Source organism: Macrotis lagotis, chromosome 5, assembly GCF_037893015.1.
Source record: "Macrotis lagotis isolate mMagLag1 chromosome 5, bilby.v1.9.chrom.fasta, whole genome shotgun sequence".
NCBI classification, from domain to species: domain Eukaryota; kingdom Metazoa; phylum Chordata; class Mammalia; order Peramelemorphia; family Peramelidae; genus Macrotis; species Macrotis lagotis.
In genome coordinates, this window is record NC_133662.1 from 174,515,245 (window position 1) to 174,539,984 (window position 24,740).

Consider the following 24,740-nt stretch of genomic DNA (forward strand, 5'->3'; position numbering starts at 1 on the left):
AGTATAAGGCATGGTCCCTAGCAAAGAAATCTAGTTCTAATTGCTAAACCCAGAGACATCTTGTGAAGTTTCAGAGATTTACATTCCTTTGGTCGGACCATGCGCAGGAAAGGGTAAGAGTTGTTAGTCTATTTTTCCTTCGTTATTGAAGACCATGACATGCAAGTGAGTTATATTTGAGTGAGGGGTGGCTGTGCTAAATCATCAGCTTCACTCTCTCTAGGAGCCATCTAGGTCCAGTGGCCAGATATAGATCAGGATCACTGGAGATGACTTTCATGATTACAATAGACAAGGACTGTTCTCAAGGACAGCAGAATATTGAAGGCAAGAAAAGTGATTACAAAGATGTGCCATGCAATGGCAACAGCAATGCAATAAGTAAAAGGAAAGGGGCCTTGTTCATTTGAGTGTCTCAGGTTTGGTGGTGATTGAGTTGAATTGGGTTGCTTTGGTTTAAGTAACAAAGATTCCAATATTACTGTAGGCAAAGATTTTTCCATATTCTCAGCAATATAATGATCCAGGATAACTCTGAAGGACTTAAGATGAAAAATGTCATACATTCTCCGAGACAATGGTGTCTGAATACATATTGAAGCATACTTTCTTTATTTTTTATTTAATTTTTGCAAGACAATGGGTTTGAGTGACTTGTCAGGGTCACACAACTAATATTTATCTGAATATCTTGAAACCATATTTGATCCTCCTGACTCCAGGGCTGATACTCTATCCACTGAGTCACCTAGTAACTACCCTTTACTTATAACTCTTGGCGGTTTTTGGTTTTGGTTTTGGTTTTTTGCAAGGCAATGGTGTTTAGTGACTTGCCCAAAGTGAATATCAAGTGTCTGAGGTTGGATTTGAACTCAGGTTCTGGATCTAGATTTTTCTTTCACAACATGACTATTATGGAAATGACTACATGTGTATAACCCATATTGAATTGCTTGCTTCTCAATGAAGGTACTAAGAGGGAGGAAGAGAGACAATTTGGAATGTTGAAAGTTTTTACATTTTATTGGGAAAAAATGAAACTCTAAATCAATAGCTAGAAAAATTACTGCACCCAAAAAAGACCAATAAAATCTAAACACCCAAATAAGTGACATCCCCTTCTCAGTAATCACTTTTCAGAGATTGCATAATTATGTCATAGCTATTGATATTGCTCAAACCATCTTGGAATGGGTTTTCCTAATCTGTTGAATATCTTCAAAGGAGGCAAAACTACCAAAGGTGAATTGGATTTTTGGAAGCAGCCAAACCTCACTTAAAGGCAGAGTTGGTCAGTTAGGTGGATAAGTAATACTGCTTTGGTCAAAAGTGGAATTATGATGGAAGAAGATTAATTTCTTTTGTGACTGGTTCTGAAGAAGGCAATTCCTGAAGAAACTTTACAAAGATGTTTTGAATAATGACATTATCATTGGAGTAATTTAATCATATTCCACCCTGTTCCCAAATGCCAATTTTAAGAACACTCATTGAGATACTTAATTGAATTCTTGTTTAAATAAACTAATCTCATCTCCCACTATCACATCTCAGTATTGACCAATCCAACCTTCTAGGTGTTCTCTCCTATAACTTGAAAATTGTCTAAGTTGTCCCATTGTCCTTTATTGGGTGATAGAATTTTATAGATTTAAGAAATACAGTGTGTCTCTCTAAATATAACACCCTCTGGAATAAACTATTTTCTTAGTAGCTGCAGCTTGATTAAATGACTAATTGGCCATTGAACAATCTGATTAGATTAGGTTTCACTTGCAACTATTTCTAGAACATGTATCTGAAAGACAGAACAAGGTGAAAATTGTTTCTAAAAAGCAAATAGTAATGGGAGGATTTCAGTTCTTATAAGGGAAGTTTGGGGGAGCTCAATAACATTTATTTTTGTGTGATTAGATTTCCTGGATTTGCAAAACCTGGAATGGAACAGTACTTATTGGCAAAGCAGCTAACAAAAACCAAAGAGAAAATTTCCATCATTGTAAGTTTGTGTTCTTTATTTTATGGGGTTTCTTTCCTTCTTAAATAAGCCATTTTGATGATAAATCTAATACTAAGAGAATTGTTTCCTTTGTGAAAGATCTAAGATAATATATGCCCTAAATGATTGACTGTATCCTTTATTATTTAAGAATGCTAGAGGTAAATTGGATATTAGTGCCTTCATCTGTGCTGTTTAATTAGTTCTTTTTTCTTTCAAGACTGTTAGTAAGAGTATCATAGCTATAGATCACTGGAAAATTCTTCTTTTCAGACCTTTGAGATAGGTTATAAGCTTAATTTTTATACTTGAGTTCAATGCCTAGAAAAATAAATATGTTGTATCAGAACACAGCACTTTCCCCATTGTCTTTAGCAATCAGGCTTTTCACCAGTGAGCTATTTGTAACATGAAGATAAAGAATGAACAAATTATAAAACAGGTATTCAAAAATACCATTGAGAATATTAGTTGTAGAAGAACCAGGCCCTTCAGTTAATGTTTACATAACTCACCCAAAAAGTATTTGTATTTTATCCATGAATTTTGATCAAAGATAAGAATGCCTGACATTTAAAAATGCCAAAAGGCTCAGGATATCTCAGCTGTGTGTCCCCATTATAAATATATTTCAGGAATGGAAGTTGTGGATTTATGCTTTCCTATTCACCTTTTCCATAAGCCCTTATCACAATAACCACAAGCCCCAAATGAAGATAGAGAATAACCTCTACTTTATTTTATCCTATGTCATGAGATCTTGATGGAGGAATAGATATAGAATGTGTATTCCTCATTACTTGCACCCACAGTCTTTTGATAAGCTTTGAGACTGAATTTCAGCAGTCTGCTATTCCTAATAAACTTTAAAACTTTTTAAATTAATGTGGAATTTAAAGTAAAAACAAATTTACATTCATAAAGGAAACATTGTTTAAGTATGGTATGTAACATGTATTTCTACTTGGAAAGGGCTTCGGCCCTGAAAAAAGAAATGTTAACCATTGACTGATTATACAAGTTAGGATCTCTATGCTCTTCTCTGTAATGAAAATAATTTTTTGTGGAATATTCTGCATGCAGGTTGGAGATTATGGCCCAATGTGGGTTTACCCCACCTCTACATTTGACTGTGTTGTAGCAGATCCCAGGAAAGGTTCCAAGATGTATGGTTTGAAGAGTTACATCGAATATCAATTGACAGCCACTGTGAGTACCTCCAAGGTTTGCTAGTACTTCTGGTTCATTTTTCCATCTGTATCCCTGGTCATCTGTTTTCTCTTTCTCTGTCCTTATTTTACAGAACACTAATCGATCTGTCAACCACAGGTATAAGCACTTTGATTGGCTCTATGAGCGTCTTCTGGTTAAGTTTGGGTCAGCCATTCCAATCCCTTCCCTCCCAGACAAACAAGTTACAGGTGAGTATATTGCACACCTGAGCCCAGAAAGTATAGAATAATTTGGAGAAAGGGGGCATTAATCCTGCTGTATAACCAGTCTTTGAATACTTTGAAAATGGCACCAGGTGAATCATAAAATGTCCAGGTACCCAGGTAGTACCTTCTTGCATAGAGCCCTGGACCTGGAATTAGGAAATCCTGCTTCAGGTTCTTACTAGTTCTCATACTAGTAACTTGACCTGTTGGGAGAGGAGGAATAATAGCACCTCTACAAGGAGAAGAAAATGAAATAATCTATCTCCCTAAAGTCACTTGTAGAAAAGTATGACTCACTTGAAAACATAGTAGTTGTGCCCCATTTTGAAGAACACATTTTAGCTTCTCAGTCCACATTTTTTTATTCTTTATTCCATACACATGAACCCCACCTTAGCTTTTTTCAGTCAAAACTGGTTTATATATTCCTTCGTTTTCTTAGTTTGAATTCTTTTAACACACATACACACACACACATACACACACACACACTCACTTCCCCCCCATGTTGTTTTTGTTGATTGGTTGGTTTTTTCCTGAGTTTATCAGGAGTCGAATACTTCATTTGGAACAGCTATTTCTTGTACAATGAATGATATTTTTAAAGCAGGGTGGGTTCCTCCATCCCAACCCTCCCAATGCTGTGACTCAGGTTTTTTTAAAGGCAAATCAGACAGCCAGACAGCCAGTGGTGTGTCCCAGCCCCTCTGTCTGAAGAAAGATGAGCATTGATTCACTGCCTGGGATACAAGCCGAGGAAACTGAAAAGCCCGGAAGTGACTTCCTCTTCCCCTCCTCCCCTGTTAGCCCCCTGCCCAGAAAAACCCTAACATTATTATATGAGAATACTCTTATCACTTAAACACTTGAACAAACAACTAATGGCAAGGAAATGATGAAGTGGCATTTTGATACACTTCAGAATTAATCCATGAAGAACTCAATTGATATTAATCTAATTTTTTGCTTGTTGTAAGACTTGAGTTCTTTATGAGATTTTGAATGAGGCACTTTTGTTCATTTGTTTTGTGAGATGATTAAATAAGGCCCTTTGAAAATGGGAGAAATGGAAATTACCTTTCAATGAACTCTTGTTAAGTCTTATTTTAAAATGCTACTGGACAAAGAGTTAGGTCATAATGGAGACATACTTACTCTGCCAGGAAAATGAGTTCTGACTTGGGCAATTTTTTGGTAGAAAATGAAACATTAATCTACTTCTGGTAATTAGGTAAATGGACTATTTCTTTAGTGCTTTCCATACTACTGTGGAACTTGATGCAACATGACTCTATGTTGATCTCCAAAGCTGATTATTTAAAACCAACAGAAATATTCTCTTGTTTTTTAAACAGTTTTCTTTTGTTCTTGTGAGATTTACACTGACCTGGCAGTATTTTTTGCAACCTCTACCCCATGAAATGAATGTCACAAAATCTTTTGTGTAGGCTACTTAAAGGAAGATCCATAAAATTGCTGTATCCAAGTATGTAAGTCATTTTAATCTGGTGGCATGAATCTCAAAGGCCTTTTACATCTCAACAGAACCTTCTAGAGGTTAAGATGATGTATTTTTTAAAAGATGCTTTCAGCTATATTTTCAAAGCAAAATTCCAAACTGCCATTTTGTTTTCCTTCTTATTCCTGAAATAAGGAAAAAATTCTATAGACACAGAATGAATGATTTGGATTAAAAATGAGCATTGCATGATACTTTTTTTCCTTTCAATTAGTAAATAATAACTGAAATTTATAAAGGACTTTGAGGTTTTTTAAAAAACCTTTTATATTTATTTTCTCATTTGAGTCTCAGAACAGTGCTACTGTAGGTGTTATTAAAGGTCAGTCATCTAAATCTAACCACTTCATTTTACCATTGTGGAAGCAGATCAAGAGGAAGTTGGGCTCGTAAAGAATCCATGAGATAACAATTTCTCCATTAGAAAACTTGAGCACAGAACTGTCCAATATCATTATCAATTGCTAGCAAAGCCCCAGTCTATGTAGTGACTTTGAGATAACACACCATATAAGAATCAGTTGTGTATAATGTGGCAATTCTATATGGATTTCTGTCTCCTTATGAAAGAGTTAAAAAAATAGTTATTGACAGTATTTCCTTTTGATAGTACAAAAAAAATTCTTTCCCTCAGTTCATTGCTTTTTGACTGATTAAAGCTATTGAATATTGAGGTATCCTGAACTATGCTTATATTTATAGGTGAAGAAGCCTTCCCTTTTTAAGTACTGTTTTGGAGTCTTCACAAACTCTAAGGAAGTACCTCCCAGGACTGCTTTTGTTTTGAAAGTAATTTCTAAAATGTAAAAGTAGAAAAATGGTACATTTCTGCATTGGTTCATGTGATAATTGCACAAATCTTGTTTTTAGAAAATGAACACATGGCCTTTTGGACAATATATTATGCAAATATTAAATACAAATCAAATATTTCTACAAATTACTAAATACAAATATTTGAATTTCACTTTAAATTTATTTTTTGCTTCTGATTTGGGGGGATCGTGGGGATGTTTTGTCACGTTCTATCATTTATTTTGTCATGTTCTGTCATAATGTTAGTGGTGAGCAAGGTGGTTCCTTAGATTATAGTGTAGTCTGAAGAAGCTGAGATCCTTCAAGAAAATATCACTCGGGGGGTGGCGTAGTGGCGTAGTGGATAAAGCACTGGCCTTGGAGTCAGGAGTACCTGGGTTCAAATCCGGTCTCAGACACTTAATAATTACCTAGCTTTGTGGCCTTGCAAACCCCATTTGCCTTGCAAATACCTAAAAAAAATATCACTCAGGCTGTGATTATTGCTTCAGTCAGATACAACAAGATGGGCTGCTGAATGCATTAGTTTAAAAAATGTATTTTATTTTCAAAAATTGCGGGGGGGGGGGAACTTTCTCCTCTCCCCATGATGGGATTTGAGGTAGGTCTCAACTCATGGTATGTGTTTTTAGACTAGCCAGACATTCACATGGGGGTGACTTGTTTTCTAATAAATAATTTTTGCTTTTTATTAACCAGTTACATAAATGTCTTCCATTGTTCCTGATAATAATGATGATGCCTTGGGTAAAACTGCATTATTTATCCAAATGTGACTCTTATAGGTCGGTTTGAAGAAGAATTTATAAAGATGCGAATGGAAAGACTTCAGGCATGGATGACTAGAATGTGTCGCCATCCAGTCATCTCAGAAAGTGAAGTTTTCCAGCAGTTCTTGAATTTCCGGGATGAAAAGGTAGGAAATGACTTCATAATAGTCTTTCAGATCCTGTGTGGTCAAGTTCAACTAAAGCAACCAAAAAGTCAGTTTTACAGTAAATACTGATCATCCTTAAACATGTGAACCTGTGGCAGGAGGGAGGAACAGAAAGAAATAGAAGTTTACTGTGTCCCTCGGGGTTTTAAAATTAGTCTGGGTCCTTAACATTTTTAGAATCTATATTGTAAAGTCAAAGAAATGAGCTGGATGACATCTTAGTCTTATGATAGAATTAAATAGAAAAGAAAATGGATTTATGGACTTAATGACATTTTGGGACCATACTTTCTGATGGGCAACTTTACTTTTGTCTAAGAATATTTGTGTCCATCCATATCCTTAGTGGGTAATCATCTTCTATGATAATGGCCATTAAGAACGAGATGAATTTCTCAGTTTTGGAAATGGGTTTTTCTTTCAGTAATGTTTTAAAGCATTCTTGGGAGTCAAAAAGATTGATATTTCCTTCTTGTTCTTGGAAAGTATCCCAATATATTGCCTTTTTCATGCCCTTTGAACCTAGTCATTCCACTAATGATCATTTATCTCAAGTAAAAAAAAGGCAGAAAACATTCTCTTGTATAAATAGAGCTGGATGGAAGTTGTATATTTGATACATATGTCTTAATAACATTATGGTATTTAATATGTGTGATAGAGATCTGTAATAATGAAGACTGGTAATTGTTATTACCTAGAGTTTAGCTTTATTTTATGTTTTTAAAGAAAATGTTTGTTTTACATAAATATAGTCAAACAACAAGTAAAGAACTTGAAATAAAATGATTGCCTGACAAGAATGGCTAAACTAGCATATGACAGAATAGACAAATCTATTTTATAAGCATTTCTTGTATTTCTAAGCACTGTTCAGGAGATAGATACAAATAGAAAAGCAAAACAATCTTTGCTTTCAAGAATTTCACCTTCAGTTTAGGGAGGTGTGACACAAGGGTTCAACTGCAGGCTTGATGGCTGTACTTAATAGTGGTCATATTTGTGATGGTTAACATTTATAAAACATAACTATGAAGTCAAATTAAGTATTCCATCTTCTGTCTCTGGTTTGTGTCTATGTGCATGCTGTGACAGAAGATAATCAGATCCTTCTCACTTGTGTGTTTAGTGTTGTCTGCAAGATTTCTATAAAAAAAATCTTAATGTATATACAGAGCAGTGTAATGACTTTCTTATGTGACTTGTAAAAATTGATCTCATATATAGTATAGAATCACTTGTTTAGAAATGGAAGGATCTTCTTGAGGAGTGGTGATGTGGTATCAGTGGAGAGGGTCTTGAGTTCAGATGGGACACTTTGAAGTCACTATGATTGCCTGACGAACCCAGAGGTTAGAATTTATCAGCTATCTCAATGAGAGTTCTGACCTGTAGAAGTTGCAAGTAGTTCCCAATCTAGACAAAAGGAAAGGATAGGTTGGTAGAATTAAAAGGGATATTCATTTAAATTCAATGTTATTTAAACCCTCTCTACGTCAGTGTCTTTGTTTGCAGGATGCCTTTCTGCAATATCTCTGATAGACAGGTATCCCATCTCAGCTAGAACTTCCAGGGATAGTGAAAACTAGTGTCTCCTATTCCAACTTTGGACAGCTCAGATACATTAGCTATTTCTTGTCCACTCTTTAAGCCTCTCAAGAACCTTGGCAGCCTGGTTCTATCATCCAACACAAGAACTGTCTCAGCTTTGTCATCTTTTAATTTAATTAAGATGCCAACTGCTAAATGGGGCAGCTAAGTAGCAAAGTGGATACTGTGCCGAGACAGGAGCTAGGAAGATGCATGTTCCTGACACAAGTCCAGCTTCAGACACTTAGTAACTGTGTGACCCTGGACAAAGCACTTAACTATGCCTCAGTTTCCTCATCTGCCAGATAAACTGGAAACCACTGCCAAGAAAACCCCAAGTGGACAATGGAAAGTTGGAAGTGACTGACCAACAATGACAACTGCTTAGAACTATAAACAGACTGGTGTTAGAACACTAAATATCCCCACCCACCTTAGTATTGATTCATTAATTAACCCCCTTTAGGTAAAATAATTCAGACATCTAGAAATATTCCTCTCTACAACCATCCAGCTGACATTTCCACACATAGAGTACAGCAATAATGGTTTGCAAAATGCTTTGCAAATATGATTTCATTTTATCCTCACAACTCTGCAATATCAGTGCTATTATTTCATTTTACATATGAAGATACTGAGCTACAAACAGCAAATAAGTGCCTAAAGTTAGATTTTAAAATCAGGACTTCCTGGACCCTGGACTCCATCCACAGGATCATCTGTTTCTCTTGTTTTTTCAGTGTTGTCTAACTCTTCCTGTCCTTGTCATCTAGTTACCTGGGATCAAATATATACCGAAAGATAATAAGTAAAGTAAAAATACATTCAGGAGATATAAAGAAAATATTTTAAGAGTTTGATCAAAGGAAAGATCACTTCCTTTAGGATAGGGAGATGAGGGAAGTCTTCGTGGGGGAGATGTTTTTTGAATTCAATTTAGGAATTGTTTTTTGTCTTCAGCTAGTGGAAATGTTGGGAGACAACAGTCCAGGCAATGGAGTAGGGCAGCAGCAAAGATGCAGAGGAAGGAAATTATTTGTTGGTTCCTAATGAGTACAATTTACTTTTTCTAAGTGAGTTTCAGTGAGGAGCTGCCATGACATCATTTAGAGCTGGAAAGGAATATTTTTTTTATGTTATTCATTTATTTATTTTGAATTTTACAAATTTCCCCCAATCTCACTTCTCTCTCCCCATCCCCACCCCCACAGAAGGCAGTCTGTTGGTCTTTACATTGTTTCCATGGTATACATTGATCTAAGTTGAAGGTGATGAAAGAGAAATCATATCCTTAAGGGAGAGAAATAAAGTGTAAGAGATAGCAAAATCATATAATAAGATAATGGGTTTTTTCCTAATTTGAAGGTAATAGTCTTTGATCTTTGTTAAAACTCCACAATTCTTTCTCTGGATATAGATGGTATTGTCCATCGCAAATACCCCAAAATTGTGTCTGATTGTTGCACTGATGGAATGAGCAAGTTCATTAAGGTTGATCATCACCCCCATGTTGCTGTTAAGGTGTACAGTGTTCTTCTAGTCCTGCTCATGGCAAGGAATTTTTAAAAGTCATCGCATCATTCAATCCCTTTGTCATTTAAGAGACTAACAATCCAGAATGGACAAATATCTCTCCTCCACTTTCGCTGCTGATAGCTGAATAGATATCCTGGAAACAAAAGAGACAAAACTTTTGTTATAATTTGTTATACTGTTCTTATTTCTAGGAATGGAAGACTGGGAAGAGGAAGGCTGAAAAAGATGAAGTGGTGGGTGTTATGATATTTTCAACCATGGAGCCAGAAGCCCCAGACCTGGACTTGATAGAGATGTAAGTCTGTGCTATCTCTGTTTCTTTCTCTCTGTCCTCCCAAGGTCCTGAATTCAAACTGGGCTAATAACCTCTGTGAAATGGGTTAGGAATTGAATTCATATTTAATCAGAGTTAGAAAAGACATAGTCAAAGCTGACACTTCTTTAAGAACATGTAAGGAAGCTGAGGTTTGTATATCCCGTGTCATTTTCCCATTCTCATTTTAATGATGATGATGGTGATAAGTGACAGGACCTGGCACTTTGAATGCAGGTCTTTAGACCCCTGCCAGTTTGTTCTCTCTCTCATAAATCTTGGAAACTAAGGACTCTAAATTTTCGAGAGACAGAACCCACAGAAGTACCCAGTGAGGCAGTTAGTTCTCCTACTCAAGGTAACCTGGAAAAGAGCAGAAAGGCTCTGCTCCCCAGGGCTGGAGGGGTGGCCCGCCAGAGCCAAAGAACTTCAGCCTCCCAGAGGCAGCCCCAAGGTGCTGGGAGTCGTGGCTCATATCAGCGGGGGAGTTTCCTGATCTACACCCCAGGGAGCACCGGGCACAAATTGGGAGAACAGCAGAGAGACCCCTGCCAGAGCCCAGCCCTCACGGCACACAGCTAGCAGCATGGCCAGACCAGCCCAGATTCAGAAAACAGAAGCAGGCAGAGCCAGTAAGCAGGAGCCCCCAGGGCATGAGCCCATTGAACCTAGGGAGGGGAGTGAAGAGAGAGAGACTGCAGAGCTCTGTTCTCTGCCCCTGGAACAGGACTCTGGGGCTCTGACCACATTCAGATCCTGATTGCAGTCTAGGGCCCCCTATAGAACAGCAGCGGCCCCCCCCCCACCTCAGCCCCGTGGCACTTATGGTCATTCACAGACCAGGAGGAAGGACAGAGCCTCACACACTGAGACCCTTGTGGTAGTGCCCCAAAAGCTCAGGAAGCACCCCAAAAACAGGCTTAGGCTGAGAAAATGAGCAAGCAGAGAAAAAAGAGGAAACACCATTGAGAAATACATTATTTATGATCCCAAGAAGGATCAATATACTCAGTCTGAAGATGAGGAAACACAAACTCCTGCATCTGAAGACTCCAAGAAAAACAGAAATTGGACTCAGGCTATGACAGAGCTCAAAAAAGACTTTGAAAATCAAATGAGGGAGTTAGAAGAAAAACTGGGAAAAGAAAGGAGAGAGATGCAGGAAAAACATGAAAAATGAAGTCAGCAGCTTAGTCAAGGAAATCCAAAAAAATGCTGAAGAAAATAGCATGCTAAAAACCAACTTAGGTCAAATGGATAAAACAGTTCAAAAAGTTATTGAGGAGAAGAATGCTTTAAAAAAGCAAAATTGGCCAGATGGAAAAAGAGATAAGAAAACTCTCTGAGGAAAACAAATCCTTCAGACAAAGAATAGAACTCAGGGAGATTGAATTTACAAGAAATCAGGATTCATTACTTCAAAACAAAAAATGAAAAATTAGAAGAAAAGGTGAAACATCTCATTGAAAAAACAACTGATATGGAAAACAGATTTAGGAAAGATAATTTGAAAATTATTGGAATACCTGAAAGTCATGATCAGGAAAAGAGCCTTGACATCATTTTCACAGAATTGCTACAGGAAAATTGCCCTGATGTCCTAGAAGCAGAGGACAAAATAGAAATGGAAAGACTCCACCTATCCCCCCAAGAAAGATTCCAAAAAACCAACCCCTAGGAATATTATAGCCAAGTTCCAGAACTCCCAAGTCAAAGAGAAAACTTTACAGGTAGCCAGAAGGACACACAGTTCAAATATCTTGGAGCTGCAGTCAGGATCTCACAGGACTTAGCAGCAACTACATTAAAAGCTCATAGGGCTTGGAATATAATATACCGGAAGGCAAAAGAGCTTAGAATGCAGCCAAGAATGAACTACCCAGCAAGGCTGAATGTCCTCTTCCAGGGAAAAAGATGGACTTTCAGTGAACCAGGGGAATTTCAAGTGTTCCTTTTGGAATGGCCAGAGCTGAACAGAAGGTTTGGTCTTCAGATACAGGATTCAGGTGAAGCATAGAGAGTAGAGGAGAAGGGGAAAATATGAGGGACTTAATGATGATGAACTGCATTTTATTCCTGCATAGAAAAATGACACTGATAATATTCATATTCATATGAACCTTCTCAGTTAATAGAGCAGGTAGAGGGAGCTTTTATAGTTTATAGCACAGGAGAAAGCTGAATTTGAAGATAAAATATGGTGTAAAAATGGAGTCAGTAGAAAAAAGGGAAATGTAATAGGAGAAAGAAAAAGGAGAGAGGGAATAGGCCAAGATATTTCATATAATAAGATTTTTCTTTATTACAATGAGCTATTGCAATGATATGGAACGGGGGGAAGGCAGGGGGGAATGAGGGAATCTTCGCTCTCATCAGAGGTGGCTAGGAGAGGAAACAGCATATATACTCAGTGGGGTATAGACATCTGGAGTAAGAAGAAGGGGGGGAGCAGGGGGAAGGGGTGGGGATGTGAATAAAGGAGAGGATGGACCACGGGAGAGAGTGGTCAGATATAACACATTTTCTTTTTTACTTCTTGCAAGGGGCTGGGATTGGAAGGCCTACCCAGGACTATAGGGCCAGGTGGATGCTTGGCCTAAGGGGTGGTATGGGGGCTCAGGGGCCTCTTGGCCCCAGGACCAGGGATCTGTCTACTGCGCCACTCAGCGACCCTACAGCAGAGTCAGAGTGAAAGGAGAGAGAAAATATAGTACATGGTAGTGGAGAAATACGAAAGGAGGGACTTGCGATCAGCAATGGCAATGGTGGAAAAATATGGAAGTAACTTTTGTGATGGACTTATCATAAAGAATGTGATCCACCCGCGACAGAGTTGTAGGTGTTGGAACAAAGACTGAAGCACATTTATTATTATTATTGTTTTGGGGGGGTGCAGGGCAAATGGGGCTGGGTGGCCTGCCTGGGGCCATATCTCAGGGTGATCATTGTGTGTCTGAAGTTGGATTTGGACCCGGGTGCTCCTGACTCAAGGGCCAATACTCTGTCCGCCACCCAGCCACCCCTACTATTATTACTATTTTATTTTATTTTGGGTCTTTTTTTTTCTTTTTTTGGTTTTTGCAGGGCAGTGGGGTTGGGGTGGTTTGCATGTCACATGACTGGGTGATCGTTGGGTGTATGGGGCCAGATATGGGCTCTGGTGCTCCTGGCTCCAGGGCTGGTGCTCCATCCATTGTGCCACCTGGCCGTACCTACAATTATTACTATTATTTTTTTATTTTAATTTTTTTCTCTCCCCTTTATCACTCAAGTGAGTCTATATTTTTGGGGGGAGGGGGTATTTTGTTTACTCTTGATCAAGAATATTTTATTAATGTATAAAAAAATTTGTACAAAATGAGAATAAATAAATATTAAATATTAAAAAAAAAAAAGGTTGGACTAGAGGACCTCAGAGCTGTACTGGAGCCAGATAAAACCAGAGTCAGTTATTAAATTTTTAGCATTTATACCTTAAAAATGGACATGCTTCTAATCAAGGACTTGAATTATTTTTTGGTTGTCTAGAATAGAGGTCTGCAAACTGTGATCTAGAGGGCCAGTGATCTAAGAATGTAATAAGTTTTATTTTGTAAATTCATAAACCTGTAAAGAAAAGGGTTATTGTCTTTAGAAGGTAAAAACTATTCTCTCTCAAGTACAAAAACAGGTCTATCTCTGGTCTAGGTTTTTAATGTTGGAGCATTTATGTGATGGAGAAAATGTTAATAATTAAACTTAAAAGTGTTTACTACCTTTTTTTGATTACCAAGTGTTAAACATTTATCAACACACCACCAACTCCAGGATCCTTTGCAATTTTTGAGTTTACAGAGGCAACAAAGGGACTGGTTTCCTTATGTGTGTAAAAAAGGGCAAGTCAACTAAATGAATCAAATGAAATAATATATGAAAACAGGCAGCTAGGTGGCGCAGTAGATTCAGCACCTGGCCTGGAGACAGGAGAACTTGAGCCATGTGACCCTGGACAAGTCATTTAACCCCAAATGACTCAAAAACAAACAAAATAGGGGCAGCTAGGTGGCGGAGTGGATAAAGCCACTGGCCTTGGAGTCAGGAGTACCTGGGTTCAAATCTGGTCTCAGACACTTAATAATTACCTAGCTGTGTGGCCTTGGGCAAGCCACTTAACCCCATTTGCCTTGCAAAAACCTAAAAATAAATAAATAAAAATAATAGTAATATATGTAAATGATTTGAAAACTTTAAGGCTCCATATACAAATTAGTTCTGGAGAAGTAGTGTTGGCAGTATTCTTATAATTGTGTGTGAAGAGAATTTAGTTTTAAAGTACTGATAGATTTTTATTACTTTATGCAAAATATAAGTTTGAGTGATAAACAATGCTTTAATAAGTTGCTTTTTAATGTGCTTTAAATTTACATGATACTTTTTTGGAAGTGATCCAAAATTAATACATCTTGTTAATCTGTCCAGCTTCTTCAGAAGCAGTATGAATACCTATTCTCACTTTCAGATAGGGGCTGCAATGCAAAAACAGGTGAAAGAATCAAGACCTAGATTTATGTTATTCTCTAAAAACCATTGTATATACATTCCAAAACTCATAAATATTTGAGCATTAATTTTCTGCTAAATCTTATTGTAGTCTAGAGTACATATATCTTTGTCTGCTGAGGTCTCCTATCCAGTCCACTTTGGAAAGGAACATTTTGGCTTGCTATGTTAGGCACAAAGATAGCCAGGTTCTCATCATTGGGTTGGATCATCTACTTTGTGGATTAGTCCCCTCCTCCCAATATCTGTTCATTCCCTGCTCCACTGCATTTCCACAAAGGATAGTAAATCAAAGCTAATTTTTCCATTTCTGCTGGTGATTCTAGATAATAATATCACTTACCCCACCATCTTGAAACTGGTTGGGTTCTTAAATACCTTAAGAAAATATTTTTCAGGGACAGCTAGGTGGTACAATGGAGAGAGTACCAGTCCTGGAGTCAGGAGGACGTGAGTTCAATTCCAGCCTTAGACACTTAATAATTACATAGCTGTGTAACCTTGGGCAAATCACTTAACCTCACTGCCTTGCAAAAAAAAAGAAAGAAAGAAAAGAACATTTTTCTGATTTTTGCAATATTGCTATTGTACAATTAAATAAACAATTTATGTTCCCACCAGGAGCTACATATTCAAAGAGTAGATAGCTTATGTAGGAGTTTACATATTAGTAATTATTACTAGAATGAGCAATTAAACAAATTGAATAAATAAATAAATTGAATGAATGATTTATTTTGTTACTTGGTCTGTCACTGTTATACTGAATAATTGAGGGGACTCCAGGCTTTGGAGGAAAAAAAGACTGGATCATTGATGGAAAATGTTCATTTCTCCATTAAGACCCTGAACAGAATATTAGTAGCTATTTTCCACTAGTCAGTTCAGATGTTTGGTTGGTGTCATTGTTCAACAACCTTAATCTATCAAGGAACCTTCTTATCTCATCAATCCATCAGTTGTTGTCTTTGCTTCATAGAGAACAGAAATGTGAAGCTGTTGGGAAGTTCACTAAAGCCATGGATGATGGTGTGAAGGAGTTGCTGACAGTGGGGCAAGAACATTGGAAGCGGTGTACAGGACGTAAGTCTCATTTGCTTGCTCTCCTTTGCTCTTGTTGGCTTGAATTTTGCAGCATGAATGAATTCTGGGCCCCAGAAGAAAAATGGGTAGGTCAACTCTTTGATTAGGTAGTTTGAAATTGTGGTTCGTAGAATAACCTGGAATTACAAAGACCTGAATTCTAATCCTGTCTGGGACATTTGCTCAACTATGTTACCCTGGACAAGTCACTTAGGTTTCCAAGGAAGAAACCAAGGTAGACCTCCCAGAGTTGTTCTGAGGCTAAAATGAGATAAGATTTGTAAAGCATGATGTCTGGAATGCTTTGCAAACCTTAAATTACTAAATAAATGCTAGTTATTTTAATTATTATCAGCCTGACAATTTAGAGCCTTCCACAGCAGCATACAGTTAAATTGTAGTCACATGTGTAAAATAGAAATGGTGGTACTTAGTCTTGCTATCTTGCAAGTGTACTTTGATATTGAAATTATCTCATGTACATAAAAGCACTTTGGAAAATGTCAAGCAATTTATGAGGCAGCTAGGTGGTACAGGGGATATAGAGCAGCAGCCTTAGGGTCTAGAGAACCTGAGTTCAAATCCTCCTTCAGACACTTATCGTCTGGGCAAGTAGCTTAACCCTAAACATCCCCCTACCCTTTCTCACCCCTTAGAAATACAATTTATAAGTCAGGCATCTATACTTATACTGTGTGTGTGCTCCTTGACAGCAGAAATTGGGAGTTTGGGGGAGTTTCTTGCCTTCATATCCCCAGAACTTAGCAGGGGGGTCTAGAATAGAATAAGTTATTAAAAATTCACAAGTTCCTATGTGAATTCACAATTTCCATAGGATTTCCATAGGATTTCCTGAGAATGCTCAGAATGACTTAGAAATGACTTACTCCAACTTTCATGGTATAGTCAATTTAGATTTCTGATGTCCTTCTGAAGAGTAATTGTTGATTGGCATTCTTTTTTTTTCCCCTTTTAATTAACCCACAAAATGCTACTATATACCAAATACCCTGGAAAACTATTCATCATTCTGAGGGAGGAACTCTCTATTATCTGGTACTATAGCAGTGGTACAATGAGAGCTGAAACTCATTAGAGTAAACCTCAGGCTTTTTAAATTCTAAACCATCAAAGAGATCTGTAATTATGTTTAGGATAGTAAATGGGTTCTTAATATATACTGTATTTCTCTAAAAACTGATACATCTCTCTATTAGGACCATGCCCTCTCTGCCAAAATGTGATTCATCAGAATGCCCCATTCTCTAATCCTTACTTGGGAAACTGGGAATTTTAGTCCGTTTTTATATTTCCTTCAATGAGAATCATCACATGAATTTTTTTTTTGGTGGTGGTGGTGATTTTTTTTTAATTAAGTGATTTTTAAATGAGAGAATATACACAATGTACTACCCCCCCCCCCAGTCTCTAAGATATGATGCTTGTTCTTATCTCTCTTCCAGCAATTTCTAGAGATAGGCTTATGTAGCTCCAACTGTGACACTTTGCACATAAAGTAGAAAAGTATGAACACAATTTTAGAAGAAGCTAGAGAGGCAGAATGTGCCACAGCCAGAGGAAAAAGCTCAAACAGAGGAAGGGCAGTGACCATGCAGAATAATTACTATCTCAAACCTAGATTTATCTCCAAGTCACCCCATCACTCTTATCAGCTACCACAAAGCTGGGAGTGGTGGCAACCAGAGGTGGATCATTAGCTTGGTGCCACATCTTAGAGGAAAGTTGAACTTTCTCCCCAATATCCAGGCTGACCTATTGACATAGGCTTCCCACAGCTTAAAGATAATGCTGAAAATGCAGGTTCCAAAAATGCAGCAGAATAATGCTACTAATTTCTGAAGCAGTTTTTGGCGAACAGAGGCATCATTTTATATCCTTCCAATAACACACAAAGGCATGTATCGTGAAGGAATGCTGGTTTTATTTTAATTAGAAGAGCATATTGATAATTTCTTGTTCCTTTAGTACTTAACACAAGACCTGAAATGTTTTCTGACTAATAAATAAGTCTGTTATAAAAGGAGTGGTACAATCTTTTTAAAATATTGAAAAGAGGTAACATGTTGCATTTATAATCTACTTAAAGCTTTCTTGCAAGGTACTTTAAATAGTCACATTTTTATCAGGGGAAAAAAATCATTTAGGATTTGCTGACAAGTGAGCTACCTCTGCCTGAGGGACAGCTATCAGAAGTAATGATAGCTTTGCTTCTGTCCCATGGCAGAGAGCTGATGAGGTACTCTGAATATGGAACTTAAGTCTGAAAAGTCAACATCAGCAAGTTTTCAATTAAAAAAACCAAAATTCACACTTTTTTAGGCCATAATAAATAACTTTTATAGACAAAAGAATTTTTCTAGAAAAAAAACTAGCCAAAAAATAGTATGTGGCGGGTGTGTTCATAGTTCCCTGAACTTTAAAAGCATATCCTATGAGTTTTAAGTAGTACAAGGATCCCCATTTTACAGTTGAGAAAACTAAGGCTCAGAGAGATTAGTTGACTTAACTAGGGTTGCACAGATGATATAAAGTAGTGGGTATATAGCTCCTCCCCAGGGTTTAGTTCTCAACCCTGTCCTGCCCTCACACCCCTGAAATGAATCCAAAAACAAAAGGTCTCTGAGCCACCCACCAAAGGCTGCTGGCAGTAGGACCTGTGGGTGTTGGGAGTCTGAGAGACAGACAGATGGACACTCACTCATTCACACACACACACACACACACACACACACACACACACACACACACATTTTTAAACTATTAAAGCTTAAGACAGCACTCAGACTTTGGGAACTGTACTTGGATTAGCCAACACTAATTATTTAGGGAGTGACCTCAACGGTCTGATTAAAACTATGGAATCCTAATTTGTCTTTCAAACACTTGGTATCCCTCTCCCATAAAAGAGCGCACAGTATGTGAATGGTTACATCAGATTTGGTAAATGGGGAGAGAGAGGTTTTATACCCAGTTTCATGCTTTTGCCATATCTGATGTCATTATTTATGTGCATGTGTGTATATATGTGTATGTATGTTTGTGTGTATGTATGTATATATATGGGTAAGGCAGCCTTGTATGCAAGAGTTATTTGACACCAAAGAGCCATGCTTGGGAACCACATGCTCGGGTCCAGATGGTGGAACCAAAGTCCTAAAAAGAAAATGCCACAGCAGCTGGTCAGATTTATTTAGCTACAGCCCGCATCACCTGATTGCTGTTATGTCTGCACCTCAGTCACTTCTGCTGACAGTTTTCTAAGATGTTTAAGAAATGTCTTATAAGAGTGAGTTCTGGCTCTAGAATCGGGGAACCCTGAGTTCAGATCCAAATACTTACTAGCTGGACAAAGTCATTTATTGTCTGGTTACCTGTTTATATAATGGAGATAGTAACAGCAAACACCTCCCAGGGGATATAAAATTATAGCAAAATGCTGTGTTCACTTTTGTTGTTCTTGTTTGGTCTGGGTCTGACTCTTAGTGCCTTGGTGGACTATAGCATGTCAGCACTGTCTGTGGAGTTTTCCTTCTCTAGGGGATTAAAACAAAGGAGGATTAAGTGACTCACTCAGAGTCATACAGCTAGTAAGCCTCTGAGATCAGATTTGAACTCTGGTCTTCCTGACTTCCAGTCCTCTTGTTGCCTCCAAATGCTAGCTATCTATTTACTAAATATTAACAAAAATTTTCAAATGTGATGTTTTTTTCTTCCTTAAGGTAAGAGATCAACTGTGGAAAGATGTAAATGCACTTTAAAAATTCATAATTTAAACATTTTTTTGCATTGAGTTCTTTCAACTCTATCGAATTAGAAAGAATTTTGAATTTCTGGAATCAAAGAATAGGAGTTTTAGAGCAGGAAAATAAAGTGTAGCTCAAGGATCCTGCTTGGGCCCAAATCAGAAAAGATAGTTCTTGGTGTTTCCATAGCATTTAACTATGTAAATTCTTGCAGCTGTTTTTGCCCATTGCCTTTTATTCAGTGCACCCATGATGCATTCCTTATGCTTGCCTAGCAATTGATCTGCCATGCAGAGGAGATATTAAAATACAAACAGGGCAGCTAGGTAGTGCAGTGGATAGAGCCCCAACCCTGGAGTCAGGAAGACCTGAGTTCAAATGTGGCCTCAGACACTTAATTATTGCCTAGCTGTGTGACCTTAGGCAAGTCACTTAATCCCATTGCCTTAAATAAATTTTCAAAATTTTCAAAAAAAATAGAAACAGCACCTCATATCTTTTTCTCTAGTAGGTAAATGTACTAGTGAAAGAGTAAGAGAATTATTAAGCAGCAGATTAAAGTGGAAACAAAGGTGTATGAGTGACTTTGATGAATCCTCAGATTAACTAATCATTATTTCTTTTCTTTTCTTAGCATTGCCCAAGGAATACCAGAAGATAGGAAAAGCCTTGCAGTGTTTAGCAACTGTTTTCAGTACTAGTGGCTACCAAGGTACAACTTTAATTTATTTGTATATAGACTGAAACATTGGTACCATACCATCATCTAATCTAGTGTTCTCCAAAAATATGAGAAAGGAAGAAAAAATTTTAAGTGACAAGAGAAGCTACGGTGTAGCCTCTAGGATTTCTGATCTACCAGTTAGGGACTGGGATAAAAGATCATATCCCATCATTGTGGCCAGTTTGGAGCTTTTTCTCTAAAACAACCTGTGCTGACTTTGCCTTACCACCTAAGGCTGCACATGCTGCTTGAAGCCCAGTTTCCTCATGGAGAAAATGAAAGTACTGGATTAGATGTCCTCTCTAGCCCTCCTTATGGGAATGTATGGGATCTTGAAAGGAGGGCAAGGGGGGGGGCCTTCTAGAAAGTTAACTTTTATACATGGAGGAGTTGAGGAAAAAATGTGGACAGGAAACTATCTCAGATAATGGGTGATACAATCTAATCCACTGACTTTAATTGGCAGTTAGCACATTCCTGCCATGGCCTAACAACAGCTAGGAGCCAACAGAGATGACCCTCAAATAGAAATCTAATCATAACTCCCTTGGCAAAGGCTGGATGTGTGAAGCCTGCTCTGCTCACCTCCTCACCTCTTCCTTTTAAATCTCTAGCTTCCTTCAAGGCTTAACTTCAGGTGCCACCTTCCTTGGAAAAACCTTTTCTATAGCCCTCACTATGAAATTTCTCTCCCTCCTCAAGTTAAATTTAACAGTGCAAATATTGGCTTCCTCCCCACTTCCCAGTGGAATATTATATATTTTTCTTTGTTCAATTGAATTTGGCAAGAAATTGCAATGGAATCCCTCCTTAGCACAGATCTTCAGTTTTATCTCCATGTAATTTTACAGGTTGCTAGATTGAGATTTATTTTGTTTAACAGATAACAAACAAAGCTCTAAAGTAATATTGTTATAAAAGATTAATATAGATCAGGAGTTCTTAAGTCAATTTCATCATTTAAAGGGTTAAAAAAAGGACAAGAACTCCAATTCTGTAATGTATTGTAATCATTAAGGAAGAGATGTTTACTAAAGTAAAAACAAATGACAGAACCTTTGATTTTGTGTAGGATAGGCAAGGAAAGAAAGGCTAGATATAGTCTGGTGTGTACCCTAGATTTGGGAAGAGCAGATTTGAAAGCATTCATTGAAAAGATGGACAAGATATCCAAAAATGAATCCAGTGAAGAGAAAAAGAGAAAAACTACGTAAAAAGACAGATGTAACCTCACAAGAAACTCTTACTAGTCAATTTATTTTTAAAAGTCTTCTACGGGGGTGGCTAGGTGGTGCAGTGAATAGAGCAAAGTCGACCTCAGACACTTAATTACCTAGCCATGTGGCCTTGGGCAAGCCATTTAAACCCATTGCCTTGAAAAATCGAAAAAAAAAATTCTACAGAAGGTAGAAGCAGCAAAAACACAATTGAGGAAAGATACTAAACAATAACAAGTGCTGAAGCCTAGAATGAGCTTATAATTTTAAAAACTAGTGGTAAACAAGGACAGCAAAAAGGGTGGGGGGAAGAGTTTTAAAGGCATTTTGAGTGCAAGAGAAGAAACAAAGCATAAGAATGCTGCTTTGGATATTTTGCTTACTTTTTTTCCCAAATGGAACAATTTATACTGGGAAGAAGAGTTGAAAACATGCATAGCAGGAAGTAAATACATCAAGAATATGACAGGACATCTAGTTGCCCTCAATGAGCTTGTCACCTGTCCAAAATAAACTATTCTAAAATTCTGAAAAAAAAACAAGGAATGAGATTGCTTGGTAATTATTGGTAATGTTTGGAAAATGTTAAATATATAAAAGGCACCAAAACCCTGGAGAAGGAAGGGTCAGTGCAGTCCCAGTTTTTAGAAAAGGGAGAGTAGTGGAGCCTGTGAAACTAAAGTCTTAATTTTTATTCTGGTAGGTATCTAAAGAGAGAAGTAGGCATTACTAAAAACCAGCATGACTTTTTCAAAAACAGGTTGGGACAACTAATTTCTTTTCTTTTCCTGACAGTGTAACTTCTAGAATAGTAGTTAAGAGAAATTCTGTAGATTTTAGGAAAGAATTTAACAAAGCCCTCAAGCCCTAATGGTGGAAAGGATGAAGGGATATGAGCTAGAGCTGTAAGGATAGTACAGTTAAGTGTCTTTGGAACCCAAAAAGAAGCACCCATGGCAAAGTTCAACTTAGAAGCATACCTCTAGAGTAGCACTCTAGAGATCTACACTTGACCCTTGTCTATTCAACATAAGTTGTAAAAAAATCACCTTCACAAACTAGAAATGAGTGGAAATGGCAAAGAAAGAAGACTTAGGTTTAGCTGAAACAAAATCTTAGCTTGAAAAATCATTTCTCAGCATAAGGACATTCTTATTCAAGTATAAGTTGGACTAGTTTGAGTTTCTTTAGCATTCTTTGACTGAAAATTTGCATAGGGTTGATAAGAATGAATGAAGCATTTTATTGAATGCTTACTCTGTTCTGGGCCTTGGGGGTCACAAATAAAAACACAAAACAATCTGTCCCTAATCTCAAAAAACTCAAATTCCAATAAGGGGAGATAAAAAATGTAGGAGGGTTTAGCTGCCAGTCAGCTGACAATGCCCACAAGTCTAAGGACTTTTTTGTTAGAAAATGGGGTTATAAAGTTCATTGTTTCACTATCTTTCACTATCTTTCTGAGAGGGTTGTAGTTAGTGCCTCCCCTTTTCATCCAAGCACATGAGTGGCTCAGTTTGGAGGGACAGGGGGATCTAAAGTTAAAGGTGGGGGTGGGGATTGGGAAGTCCACATTCCAACAAGCAAGGAGAGTTGCATGGTGAGAACTAGACTACAGAGTTGGGTCTATGGATGGGGTGGTCACTTGAATGTTTGCATGGGAATAAGAATTACACAGTAAGACAGAATAAACAAGTGTAAAGCAGACCAGCCACTAGAGAAGAAAAGTTGATTCTGCTAATACTGGTATCATGATCACAGCAGAATCCTAATGAATCATAATAAACTTCAAGGTAATTGTCACTACAACATTTTCACAACTTCCTATGATAAACACTATTCCATTGCCTACTGCCGCAATATTAATGCTTATCTATGTTCATAATTACAAATAGGTTGTTATTAAATGTCTGATATATGTGTGTGACATAATTCTAGTTGTAAAAGTGCTTCAAACATTAATTATAAAAATGTATGTGTGTGTGCATCATATAATTCAACTCATTCTGTCCATAAGAATTTTTTACAAACTACTTGGTTCCCATTTTAATGGGCTCTTCCATTTCCAGCCAAAATAGAAGTCACCAACATCAAGCAATTTGCTCAATTTTATGTTTACATATGCGAATATCCTTTTTTCTCTCCCAATTCTGTTTCTTTTAGTCCAGATGGTACATTGATGTGAATGCAATTGTATTTTCAGGTGAAACAGACCTCAATGATGCAATAACAGAAGCAGGAAAAACTTATGAAGAAATTGCTAATCTTGTGGCAGAGCAGGTATGAATGTGGCTGCTCAGATCACTGTGTAATTCTAGGGAAAAGGAGACACAGCCTAGTGTTTGGCTTAAAAGAGGAAATTTTACTCTTTCTCCTGATATACAGTTCTTATGAAAACTAAGGGCAAAAAGCAAAGCAGACTTTTTTAAGTTAGCTTCTCTGATATGCAGTGTTGGAAGCCAGGTTCAAACTCTAGGCCAGTACTCTCATTAACTTTCTCAACTTTACCAGGTTCAAGTAAATTGTTCTTTTAAAAAAAACACACATAAGGGGGAGGCTAGGTGGTGTAGTGGATAAAGCACCAGCCCTGGAGTCAGGAGTACCTGAGTTCAAATCTGGTCTCAGACACTTAATAATTACCTAGCTTTGTGGCCTTGGGCAAGTCACTTAACCCCATTTGCCTTGCAAAAAACCTAAAAATAAAAAAAATAAATAAACCCAAAAAAATATACATATAAGAAAAATATACTACAACTAAAGGGAAAAATAGTTTCAAATCCAAAAATTGTGTACCTAGGTGACATAATAAATAGTATACTGACTCTGGAGTCAAGAAATCAGTCACTTACTAGCAGTGTGTCTCTGGACAAGTCTTTAAAAAAATTAGGTAGCTCAGTGGATAGAGCATCGACACTGGAATCAGGAGGACCTGAGTTCAGATCTAGCCCCAGACACTTAATAATTACCTAGCTGTGTGACCCCCCCCATTGCCTTATGGAAAAAAATTTGTTTGCCTCAGTTTACTTGACTGTAAAAGAGGGTAATATTGTACTTCTTCCTAGTGCTGTTAACAGATTCAAATAAGGTAATTCATTGTTTTCATAATGAGTAACTTCTGTTATTTCAAAATTACTCATTTTAAAGGCTATTTTAAAGTTAATTTTTCACAAAATGTAATACATAAAAAGAGATTTGCTTCAGTTCTTTTTGTAGTGAATTATAGTTGAACATTTAAAACACAACATCTGAGATTTAATTGGT

At 37.3% G+C, this 24,740-nt stretch overlaps 1 protein-coding gene across 6 annotated transcripts in view; it reads left to right on the forward strand.

Annotated features, from left to right (window-relative positions):
• Positions 1 to 24,740, forward strand: part of SNX9 (sorting nexin 9) — a 111,924-nt gene that overhangs the window by 78,856 nt on the left and 8,328 nt on the right. For all 6 annotated transcript variants that reach the window (XM_074187919.1, XM_074187917.1, XM_074187916.1 and 3 more), the window contains 8 exons: positions 1,915 to 1,999; positions 3,083 to 3,208; positions 3,303 to 3,420; positions 6,559 to 6,689; positions 10,031 to 10,134; positions 15,671 to 15,774; positions 20,173 to 20,250; positions 23,683 to 23,759. In XM_074187919.1, coding sequence (XP_074044020.1) covers positions 1,915 to 1,999; positions 3,083 to 3,208; positions 3,303 to 3,420; positions 6,559 to 6,689; positions 10,031 to 10,134; positions 15,671 to 15,774; positions 20,173 to 20,250; positions 23,683 to 23,759 — 823 coding nt within the window. The remainder of the gene's footprint in view (positions 1 to 1,914; positions 2,000 to 3,082; positions 3,209 to 3,302; positions 3,421 to 6,558; positions 6,690 to 10,030; positions 10,135 to 15,670; positions 15,775 to 20,172; positions 20,251 to 23,682; positions 23,760 to 24,740) is intronic.